The sequence below is a fragment of the Lissotriton helveticus genome, chromosome 5_1 (genome assembly GCF_964261635.1).
Source record: "Lissotriton helveticus chromosome 5_1, aLisHel1.1, whole genome shotgun sequence".
NCBI lineage: Eukaryota > Metazoa > Chordata > Amphibia > Caudata > Salamandridae > Lissotriton > Lissotriton helveticus.
Window position 1 is genome coordinate 1,051,674,133 of NC_136065.1, and position 12,988 is coordinate 1,051,687,120.

Here is a 12,988-nt window from a genome sequence, read left to right on the forward strand (position 1 = left end):
ACCTTATCGAAACAGCCCAACGCCGATTAACGCAACGGACAAAGCTTTACACAGCAAAACCAGAAGTTCAACAAAGGTAGACAACCAGAGAACACCCGGGAAGGTCTTCATTGACTCCAGTAAGATAGTATCAAACAAAACAAGCGAAGCTTTGCCGCAGATAATAAAAATGGGTCCCACAAACCACGCGAACGATGACGTAACCGCTGGGACACGACAAACCCGTCAGGATTTAATTTGCCAAGACCCTCCCATAAAAGGGACACACAAGCGACAAATCCCATATACACAGGATGATCTGAAACTATGCCTCCAGCCAGAGTATGCCTCACAGGGCAAGTGGGACATACTCAACCGTAGCAATCTATTAAAACTTTTTGCGAACATCCCAGGCCTGGAAAATATAACGTCAACTGACATCGACACAGTTTCCTTTTTCATGCACGACTCAGGTGACATTAACGAAACCACAGCATTGCTTTTCTCAAATCCAGATATAATCTACACACTAAAAAAAAATCATCAAATATTAGAAGATTGGGGCATAAAGATCACGAGTCGGCCGACAATAAAATATCCTATGCCTTTGAAACACGCCCACCTGCAACGCCAAATTGACCCCAGAACACTGGATAAACAAAGAGAGAACCCGAAGGTAGCGTTGTCACTCCCACCCATAAAAACACTCTCTATACTCCATGGGAGTGAAAGTGGAACAAATATAAAATTGACAAGCGATGGGCTGCTTAAGGTCACTACAAACATTAGTAAAGGCACCCGGAGCTGCTCAATTCAGAACAACTCACATGAAGACTGGTCTTGGGTGCCTCGTGCCCTAACTTGTAATTCCTAAACTCTGTACTGTTGCAACTAAGACTATATTACCACCCTGGCAGGCAGACTCACCAGTTCTAGAACAGAAAAGGGAGCCAACTGGGGAACAACATTTATCCATCATGTCCTGGAATGTAGCTGGGATACTAAAACTAACACAAAATCCCACTACATCCCAACTCTTCACTGATATAGACATAATCTGTATGCAAGAAACGTGGGCTATCAAACCAGTTTCAATCAGGGGATTTGCGGACTATCATAAACCGGCTGTTAAAGAGAATATCTTTGGAAGACCGTCTGGAGGCATTTCCACTTACATTAGGCTTTCACGGAAGTTACTATTTAGGGAAATCCCAACAACGTCAAACTTGTACATGGCCGGCATTTTGAAATGCTTCTCTTCAAGTAAGGGCACATTGTCTATATTATTGATTAATGTCTATTATAATCCAAATGGACAGGAGAAAAAAGAAAAACTCTCTGAGTTATTAGAAGACATTGAAAATCTTCTCGTACAATTTGCCCAGATGGACTCAAAAATACTCGGGGATTTCAACACACACAACATTGGAGACAAATTAGTAAAAAGCCACACATCCCCGGCGACGGAAGCATTCAACGCACTTTTACATGCCTACCAGCTGGCATCAGCCCACTCCCTATCCATAAAGGCTTCCCCAGGAAACCTCTGCCCGCCAACGTACAACAATCTTACCACAATTGACTACATACTTTTAAGTTCTCGGTTACAGAGCCTGACGACAGGGTACAAAGTTTTGCAACAGAAGGAAAGTGATCACGCGGCTCTAATAACAACTTTAAATCTGAAAGCGGACAATCACTATATACCTAAATTACTGGGATCGACAACCGGTATTGAACAGTACACATTGGCAAGAAGGATTAAATGGGACGCAGGCCCTATACATAAGTTTCAGGAATGGAAAAAAGCTCGGATGGATGGCACTTTAAAGGAAACAAACAGGGGCATAATTAAAGACTGGGACCAGCTTGCCCACAATCTGGTTACACACCTACAACAAGGGATAATGAGAACGACCAACCATCACCCGAGGCAAAACCTCGGTGACATATCTGCAATCCAAAAAAGCGCGAAATTAGTGCGCAACATCCGAAAGACTTACCGGAAAACCGGTTCAATTAAAGATAAACAACTCGTGCAGGAAACAGCGAAATTACATTCAAAGCTGGTTTGGGCGGCAAAACGGAAACAAACTGAAGCAAAATGGCTAAAAATCTTCGGACTGTTGAGTCCCAGCAAAACGCAAGAGTTCTGGCAATATCTCAATACTCTAAATCAAGGAAATATGCAGAGAGAAAACTCAATTGACTCCAACACCTGGATAGCCCACGTGACATCTTTATATAAGGAGGAAGGCATCCAAAACCAATCAAAAACAAAATTAGACAACGTAACACAACTGTCTAACCAAAAAAACTCATACATAGTGGAAAAAAAGTTAGTTAACACAATACTAAAAAAAATCAGACCCAATGGAGCGCCAGGACTCAACGGTTTGCCGGGCTCTCTTTTTAGGCAAGACACAGACTTTTGGTCCGAAAAACTGTCCGTGTTATATGCGGAATGTCGATTAGCAGGCAATGTACCAGATTCTTGGCGCGGGTCGCTCCTACATCCCATCTATAAGAAAGGGTCGAAATCAAATCCACAAAATTACTGGATGATTGCACTCCTTGACATCGAGGGAAAAGCCTACGCCAATACCCTATTAATAGAACTCTCAACTTGGGCCAGTGATGAAGGCCTCCTACCATTCTATCAAACAGGGTTCAGACCAGGTGCTTCAACAGTGGATAACATTATAGCCCTCTCATACCTAACACACAAGGCAGTGGCACGAAAATCTCTCCCCATCTTTGCATGCTTCATCGACTATACTGCAGCCTTTGATGGTGTCGACTGCTCTATTCTTTGGCAAAAACTGGCTACATGGAATATCGACTCACAATTACTAAAAGCAATTATATCTTTATATTCAAATACATGGGTCAGAATCAAACTGTCAACCATGTCAGCCTCAGAGAAAATTGACACCAACCGTGGCTTGAAGCAAGGATGCGTACTTGCCCCAATGCTATTCAATTTATACACCGCAGACATGGGCAAAGCCTTGATGGGAGCATCACTAGCAACTCCCCGCCTTGGGCATACCAAGATCCAATTACTACAGTACGCTGACGACCTGGTATTACTAGACCACACTAAAATTGGGCTGCAAAAAGCGTTAATGGCACTGGGCACCTACAATGCAAAAAACAAATTGATCGTGAATGCAACCAAATCAAAAATAATAATATTTGGTCCTTTTCCGAAAAAAAATACCTTAAAATGGAAGATAGGACAATTGATGTTGGACCGCACACGACAATACAACTACTTGGGAGTTTGGCTTTGTGAAACAGGGCGACCAGGAACACACCTCGAGAAAATACGGGCAAAAGGGAAAAGTATCTTGTACGCCCTGGGGAAGCTGCACGCAACTCTACACAGCCCTACGACAACAGCAATACAAAGAGTATTAAGGGCAAAACTAATACCATCATTAAACTACGCGCAGCAGGCCTTTCCAGGCAAACTATCAAGCACCTTGGAAAAAATCCACTGCTCGACCTATAAAAAATTATTCCACCTACCATCTAGCACCAGAAACACTCTGATACGGCTCGAATTCGGCTTGACACAACAAAAGCTTGAGGAACTGGCCGCAATTAGTAAATATTTCTATCTCACAACTGCAGCCCCAGAAAACACTCTGAAATCCAGCATAAAGAGTATTTTTCTGGAAAAAGAGAACCCATGGTCAAATATACTTGCCTCCGCAAAAGAAACTCTGAACCTTGCTGTGAATAACTGGGACCCTAAGTTACTTAATTATGCCACCATTAAAAGCGCAACGAAACGACAAGTCCGGCTTTGCTCGCGCATCACTGACCTGGAGGCTTTGGAATTAAGAGGCTTACACGAATCGCTAACACTCCCGCAGCGGGCACAGTCCTCGAAACAGCACCTTATCCAAGCTGTGGGCAAGATGGCAGTCAATAGGATCTTAGCGTTTCGATTACACCCGCTGCCCCTTAAAGAGCTTTACGCCACGAATAGACTTGAGACAACACATTCTGAATGCCGCTTATGCAAGTATAAACAAGAGAGCTTCCCTCACATCCTGTTTTGCTGCCCGGGGCTGTCTGTCGAGCGTAACCGCTATCTAAAGCCAATCCTACTCAGACAAGGAATTAGAACGACAAAGGAGGCGGTGAATTACCTATTCACAATGGATATAGTGAAAGATATGACTGTGTTCAGTAAATTTATACAACAGACACGTGGCAAGCTGATGGCCCAGCCTAATCAGGCCAGCGGCCTTGAACTGTTATGAGACATTTCAGCCTACGATGATACGGCCTAATGAACTCAGCTTTTTTAACTATGTTTTTACTCATTTTTAAGTCTCATTATTATTATAATGTTTTTTTTTGTTCCTTTCCCTTTTTCTGTTTCACTATTTTAATCCCTGACATAAAAATAATGCTCACCAAAGTTTGTCTTTTTATTTTTTATTTTAATGGTTTTGAGTAACCAAATAAAGTTTTTATTCATTCATTCATACTGTGTAATTTAAATGTGTTTTTGCGACCGATACTTCAAATGTGATGGTGATTAAAAGTTCCAAAAAACACTGTCATCTGATGGCTATTTCTTTTTATGTTTGAACCTCTCTCAGGATGATCTGGATCTGCTACCAGCTCAACGATTCAAAGACGATCCGCTATTCAAGTCTGAAAAAAGAAGCCGGTTGGGCTCCTCATATGCAACTGCTGCTCAGCAGGAGGAAACGCAATATCGCACCGAAGAAGCACTGAAGGAGCTCTTCCGTCATGTCCATAACATGCCTGAGTCTGCAAAGAAGAAGAAACTAATAAAACAGGTGCCTGGGAGCTTGTATTATTGTGCAAATTTCGAAACCACTACGTTATTACATGTTTGACATGAATGTAAATTAACGATCCACACTTCTTAAGAATTGAACTCTACACCACAGTCCAAATGACTGTTTGAAATTGGACCTGGTATAAGATAATTTATTATGCATCAAGAATGGGAGTCTGGTGACTGGAGCTTACTTAAGAGCAGAGAGATCAGCCCTGAGTAAGCCAATTTACCTCAGATTAATTTTTTTATGCAGGACCTATGAGCACCTTTGGGGATTTACACATTTGTTGCCTTCCAAGGATGAATTTCTTTGTTTTTTTTGTTGCTCAAGACGTTTTCTTTTCAAAGTCTTTTGGGCTTTTATTACTTTTTCTAAAGTGTATGTTTCCCCTTTTCTGCTTCTTGTGTGGCAACATTTATTTATCTATTTAGGTTCTGCAGCTATTTAGGGTTAAACAAAGGGTGTTGCATGTAAAAACATGTAGAATCTGTCATGTGTCTTATGATTGCCTGTGGAAAGAAATTTGGTTGGAAAAACCACCAAGACCTGCTTTGCTTGCAGGCCAGAGTAATGGCCACATTTGGTGTCCGAACACAGAAAGCAATCTGTTTTCGGACTGGCTACACAAATGAAGCTGTTCTTGTCTCCGCATTCCAGGACTGCTGATTCCTGTGCAGCATGGAAACGTTTTTATATCAATTTAAACTTTGGAGACTGTGGCAGGCATTAAAATGCATGTCTCATCTATTAAAAGCCTAGCTGAGCACTGCCTTAGTGTCCCAGCAACCAAGGCAGTTTCCACTTTGATGGTACTTAAATGCAAATCACCTGAAGGGGACCCATTTTTTCTAAAGGCTGCCCACGAGCTTATACTATGATCGTTTGAGCAAAATTAAAGCGATTCCTCAGAAATCTGGATGAGACGAGGTCTGGGATCTACTGGCACCCAGATGTGATGGGGGCTTTGTCGTTCATGCTCTCAGTACCACTTGCATTCTAAGCAAGTCGAAGCAAAATATGGGGACCTGATGAGTAATTGCTATAGCCCCTTTATGAAGGGGTGAGGGAGGGGTGACCAAAGCCTTTCTTCTAGAGAAATGGGCTATTTCCAACCTGCCCAGTAGATGTGCACTTGAGATTGTGGACCTGTTTGCTATATAGGTAGTGAGTAAAGTAATGCTCCTGTATCATGTGTGATCAAGGTTCTATGACTCAATACGTGGACTCGCCAGCAGTTGGAGTACCATCCATTTTATGTGCCTAACCTTTTCGATGAGGGCGAGGATAGGCTGTACAAAGTTGGGTTCCAGCATCCCAACCCATGCCGCACTTTGTGGAGGCATGGTGCAAGATGTTCTCCCTGAGCTTGAAAGAAATTTAATTAGTCTCTTAAGCATTTACAGTTGTATCCTTGTGTCACAACCTCAAGTAAATGTATCCCCTACCAAAACTGATTAGCGCAATTAAACATAATTTCCTCCTCCAAGACCAGATACAGTCCCTCTAGTGAAGGGTGCCATGGATGGAGTGCTCATTTGTAAATTGGGAAGAGCAGTGTACTTCAGATATGTTTTTGGGCACTAGGAACAAAATAGTCCTGTTTTAGACTTAAGGTGCCTAAACCAGTTTTGCAGCGTGAATCTTTCTGCGTTCACTATGCTGTGCATTATTCCGTGGTCTAGTGGTTGGGTCCAGAATCATAGTCCTCTGAGTCCTCCAGTAAATCAAAATCGAAGTTCACACAGAAAAAAGTGAAGTAGGACTAAACCCCTATCCCACCACTCTATATCTAAAAGAAAGAATCAAGGGAATCACAATGTCCGTCATACACCTTCGAGGTTTCTGTTCACAGAGCAGATTCCTCATCCGACACCACTTTCCCATGAGTTTTCCAGGGCACCGGCAATATTCAGCACACTGGTATCAACCATTTGTTCACGCTCTGCCTCTGAGGGCACAGAAAGGGAAATAAAATAAGCTGAAGTCAGCGCGCAGAGCTGACACATATAAGGGCCCATCCTCCTTCACTTCCAAGACTGTACGGAGCCAACACAATCACATGACGCTACCTAGTGGTGCACAGTAGCCCTGCTAAGGAAATGTTTCCGGACCCAGTCTGACCCCTGAGGAGTAGTCTTAGGTGAGCAATCTGTGGATAGTATCCACCAGATAGAACATTACAGAAGGTAACTAGTTCTTTGAGGGTGTATGCACAATGCTCTGTAGTGGTGAAAGCACTTCATCTGTATTCAGACTTTTAATCTCATTTTATTTTGCTGAAGCGGTGTACACACAGATGGTGCTATTACCTTTGATAGAGAGCTGCTTCTTGTTTCAGATGATGATGTTGACGATCCCATAGGATCAGGATGGTTGCCTCTCTGCTAGGTTTAATATCTTCTTGCATGCTCCCCCAATCCCACTTACATGTTCCGCTGTTACAGGAACCTAGACTCAGATTTTGGATCATATAGACGACTACGTAAGTATATGTTCGAGGCATGTGGGCTGCTGAATTCATATCTATTGCATAGATTGCCGCCTAGTGTTGGGTCCGTATGATTGCACATTGTTGTCCTGGAAGAGTCTTCGAAGTATCACGAGATAGGTGGCTCCTCCCCTGGACTACAGTGCGCATGGGCATCGACTCCATCCCCAGATTGTTTTTTTCCGCCATTGGGTTCGGATGCATATTTGATCACTCAAGTTCGGAATCAATAGAAACTTTTCTTTTTGGCCCAAAGGCCTTTCCTATATCGTCGGTATTGTCTTGCGATCGGTGCCCAGTTCTGTTCCAGCTCAGTTCCCGAGTCGGACATCCAGAGGAGTCGCGTAGCTCTTCGGTGCTCAAGGCCCGGTCGACGCTACAGGCCTTATTCGACTAAACAGAGAAGAGGCAGACGAGCAGGAAGATCAAGAGCCGATGTTCAGCAGCGGAGATCGACTCCAACTACGACGCTGATGTAGAAATGCTCGATGCTGAAGAAGTCGTCTACGAGGTAGGAGACGACGATGGGGCCTATGGGGCCATGGAAGATAGCTCAAGCGAGGAGCTATGCCCCGTTGAAACGATACATACGGCTCAGGTCGAGGGATCGCCACATGGCCTTACCCAAGATCTTACACTGGGTTCCACAGTCTCGCCTCCGGGCCCGACTACGGACGCTTCTAAAGAGCCACAACTGGTGAAATCGAAACCGAAAGAGAAAGCTTCGGTGTCTACACAACCGAAAGGGCTAGAGGCGCCGTCGAAACAGAAAGTCCCTGTTGCCTTGGTCGGCTCCAAGACTTCTGACCTATTGGTGCAGACAAGGCCTAAAGAGGTTATCGACCCGGTGAAGTCGCTCAAGGGTGTCGAGCCGAAGACTGGGACTCCGAAAGCACTTGTCAAGGTCGGCGACCCGAAGACTTCGGCGCCGAGGGCCGTCGACACAAACAAAGGTCTCGGAGCTACAAAAGTTGTCGATCCTGCGCGTCGGCCGGACAAGGCCAAGAGCACTACCACCCTCGAGTCCGCACCTGGTGCTGGCTCAAAGGAACCTGTCAAGTCGACGAAGCCGTTCGCCTCCTTCTCGAAGCAGGTGTCGGAATCGTTGAAACGCATTAAGGACAATCTCGCCCACTTACTCAGAGGTGGAGGCTGGGGAAGGTGACTATGATGAGTACAACTACCCTGCCGACACTGATCCTGAGGATCAACATGACACATGGGCAGATGCTGCTGACCCAGGGGATCCACAAACTGCCCCAGACACTCAAGTGTATAACGTGAAAACATCGCCTACTGAGGACTCAGCGGCATTTAATGCGCTTATTGAAAGGGCAGCCAAAAATCATGGTGTCCAGCTCCATGCTGACCCTATTGAGGTGGATTTTTTGTTTGACACCTTTTCCGCCACTGAGAAGACCGTAAAGACTCTGCCAATGCTAAAGGGTGTCTTAAAACATGCTGGAGACATTTTTAAAGAACCCACAAGGGCCAGGGTTATAAACCCCAGAATTGAGAAGAAGTACAAGCCAGCGCCCGGGGACCCTACCTACATCAAGGGCCAGTTGCCGTTGGACTCTCTAGTTGTTTCCAATGCCTGGAAGAGGGCAAACTCACAAACTACTGGTGATGCTCCTCCCCCTGACAAGGAATCTAAAGTGCTGGAAGCATCAGGGAAAAGGGTGGCGGCTCAAGCGGCCAATATCTGGCGCATTTCAAACACTCAGGCACTCTTAGCCAGATATGACAGGGCACATTACGATACACTTGAGACCCTGTTACAACACTTGCCAGATGAATATAAAGAGGCAGCAGAGATGCTCATACAAGAAGGGAAACTCATCTCAAATGCTTCTATTAAGTGTGCACTGGATGCAGCAGACACCGCGGCCAGGGCCATTAACACCAGTGTAATGTTACGGCGACAGGCCTGGCTCAGAATCTCCGGGTTCAAGCCGGAGATACAAACCACCATCCTAAATCAGCCTGTAAACCCTGATCACTTATTTGGACCTGAGGTGGACACCACCCTGGAGAAAATCAAAAAGGACACTGAGACTGCAAAGTCTATGGGGGCTCTCCAGTCGCAGCAGTTCAGGGGTGGTTCTTTTCGTCGCTCAGGCAATAGAGGTGTTTCCAGAGGCCAGCTGTCCCAGCAAACACAGTACAATAAGAGTGGCGCGCAAACCACGTACAACAAACAAAGTAGAGGTGGCTATCGCGGAAACAGCGCCAAAGGCAGAGGTCGTGGAAACAACAGCTTCCGATCCTCCGCCGCCAACAAACAGTGACGCCTTGTCACTGCCCCCCGACCATACAACACCGGTCGGGGGGAGACTCCAGCAGTTCCTGCCAGTCTGGAAATCCATCACCACAGACAGGTGGGTCAGAAAGCTTATCCAGTACGGTTATTGTCTGGAGTTAACATCCACTCCACCCACCATACCCCCAAAACACCGTCCTATGTCCACAGAGCATTTGCACTTATTGCAGCAGGAGGTACTCGTCGTGCTGCAAAAAGGGGCAATCGAGCTCGTGCCGGTGGAAGAAAGAGGCACAGGAGTGTACTCCCTGTACTTCTTAATCCCAAAAAAGGACGGGTCCCTCAGACCCATACTGGACCTCAGACCCCTAAACCAGTACATTCTATCAGAACACTTTCACATGCTAACACTGCAGCAGGTTCTTCCATTGCTCAATCAGGGGGATTTCCTCGCAACATTAGATCTAAAGGATGCATATTTTCACATTCCGCTACATCCGTCACACAGAAAATACCTCAGATTCACCATTCAGAATCAGCATTACCAATTCAAAGTCCTCCCTTTCGGAGTGACTACAGCGCCCAGGGTGTTCACAAAGTGCCTGGCGACAGTGGCTGCACACCTCAGGAGACAAAACGTTCACGTCTACCCTTATCTGGACGACTGGCTTGTCCAAGCAAAGTCGGCCCAGCAGTGCGCCGCCAACATGTCCCACACCATTCACCTTCTTCACGATCTGGGATTCTCACTAAATTACCCAAAATCACACCTTCAGCCCGCCCATGTACGGCAGTATCTGGGCGCAACAATAAACACTCTGGCAGCCACAGCACAGCCAAACTCAGTGAGGATCAACAGCATTCAATTGCTGATAAAGAAATTCAGACCACATCACTCGCTTCCAGCACGAGTGTTCATGCAGTTGATAGGCATGATGGCCTCCTGCATCTTCATAGTCCCACATGCGAGACTACATATGCGTCCGCTTCAGGAGTGCTTAGCACATCAGTGGACTCAGGCTCATGGACAGTTGAGAGACCTAGTGTTGGTAACCGGTCGTGCATACAACTCTGCATTGGTGGAATCCTCACAACCTTTGCAAGGGACGACCGATACAGGAGCCTGTGCCACAAATCATCCTAACAACGGACGCATCTCTCCAGGGATGGGGAGCTCATGTACTCCACTACACGGTGCAGGGACTATGGACAACGCAGCAAAAGAAGATGCACATCAACCTCCTAGAGCTGATTGCAATCTTCATGGCAATGAAGGCATTCAAGGTACATCTGTGCAACAAGGTCGTGTTGATCCGGACGGACAACATGACGGCAATGTACTACATTCAGAAGCAGGGAGGTACACACTCTCCACAGTTGTCTCATCTGGCTCAGAGCATGTGGAAGTGGGCCATTCAAAGGAACATCTTCCTCATGGCAGAACACCTCCCAGGCAAGGACAATCAGATGGCGGATCTGGTCAGCAGGTACAGCCACCAAAAGCACGAGTGGGAGCTACATCCATCAGTACTCCACCCGTACTTCCAGCAGTGGGGTCATCCAGAGATAGACCTGTTCGCCACAAGGGAAAACGCCAAATGCCACAGCTTTGCCGCCAGGTTCCCGCACCCACAGTCGCAGGGCAATGCGATATGGCTGAACTGGTCAGGCAAATTTGCGTACGCTTTTCCCCCAGCACCTCTAATACCGCTGGTGGCACGCAAGCTGAAGCAACACTTGATGACTCTCATCCTGGTTGCTCCAACGTGGGCACGCCAACCAAGGTACACCACGTTTCTAGAACTTTCCGTGGTACCGCATCAAAGGCTGCACCTCACACCCAGACTTTTGACGCAGAGCCATGGCGACATTCAGCACCCAGATCCGCAACAGCTCAACCTGGCGATCTGGCTCCTGAGGTCTTAGAGTTTGGCTACCTCAACTTGCCTCCAGACTGCATGGATATCATACGAGAGGCAAGAAAGCTCACCACCAGAGCATGCTATGCGGCAAAATGGAAGCGGTTTGTCATTTATTGCTTAGACCACAACATAGACCCGCTTAACGCGTCTACGCACAACATCATTTGTTATCTGTTACATCTTTACAAATGCAATCTGGCATATGCTTCCATTCGGATACATTTATCTGCCATAGCGGCTTATCTCCAAAACAGGCAGCATCTCTCCCTTTTCAGAGTGCCTGCCATTAAAGCCTTTCTGGAAGGACTCAAACGAGTCATTCCTCCCAGGACCCCACCAGCTCCTGAATGGAACCTTAATGTGGTCCTCACCCGACTGATGGGTCCACCTTTTGAGCGTCTACATTCATGCGAGATTCAGTTCTTAACATGGAAAGTGGCTTTCCTGATAGCGATTACGTCACTGCCACGTGTTAGTGAACTCCAGGCACTAACTATCCAAGAGCCATTCAAACAAATTCACTCCAACCGGGTGGTGCTGCGCACTAACCCTAAATTTCTTCCAAAGGTGGTTTCACAGTTCCATATAAATCAGACTATTGAACTGCCTGTGTTCTTCCAAAATCCTGAGACGGTGGTGGAGAGAATGCTCCACACTCTTGACGTCAAAAGAGCTTTAATGTATTACATTGATAGGACCAAAGCTTTTAGGAAGTCGAAACAACTCTTTGTTGCCTTTTCAGCACAACACAAAGGCAACCCCATTTCCAAAGCAGGTATAGCCAGGTGGATCGTTAAGTGTATTCAAATTTGCTATCAAAAAGCAAAGCGCACTGTAACAATCCCCCCAAGGGCGCACTCCACCCGCAAGTTGGGGGCCTCCATGGCTTTCCTTGGAAATATTCCTTTAGAAGACATTTGTAGAGCAGCCACATGGTCTACACCACACACATTTACAAAACACTACTGTGTAGATGTGCACTCAAAACAGCAGGCAGCTGTAGGGCAGGCTGTTCTAAAAACACTTTTTCAAACTGCTGCAGCTGGCACAGGCGGCCGCCGCTAATGGAGGGACTGCTCTATATTCTATGCAATAGATATGAATTCAGCAGCCCACATGCCTCGAACCGAATATGCTACTTACCAGTATGCATCTGTTCTTGGCATGTAGGACTGCTGACATTCATATCGCCCGCCCTCCTCCCCGGCGCCTGTAGCGGCTGCAGCACTTACACTTACCATGGTCATCACTCACGGTGTTACACTCCATCTTTGCCACAATGGCTAAAAACAATCTGGGGATGGAGTCGATGCCCATGCGCACTGTAGTCCAGGGGAGGAGCCACCTATCTCGTGATACTTCGAAGACTCTTCCAGGACAACAATGTGCAATCATCCGGACCCAACAGTAGGCGGCAATCTATGCAATAGATATGAATGTCAGCAGCCCTACATGCCAAGAACAGATGCATACTGGTAAGTAGCATATTCGATCCATGTGCTTT

At 46.2% G+C, this 12,988-nt stretch overlaps 1 protein-coding gene across 4 annotated transcripts in view; it reads left to right on the forward strand.

The window, feature by feature from the left end:
• Positions 1-12,988, forward strand: part of ARHGAP19 (Rho GTPase activating protein 19) — a 368,551-nt gene that overhangs the window by 285,489 nt on the left and 70,074 nt on the right. For all 4 annotated transcript variants that reach the window (XM_078643585.1, XM_078643586.1, XM_078643587.1 and 1 more), the window contains exon 8: positions 4,602-4,805. In XM_078643585.1, coding sequence (XP_078499711.1) covers positions 4,602-4,805 — 204 coding nt within the window. The remainder of the gene's footprint in view (positions 1-4,601; positions 4,806-12,988) is intronic.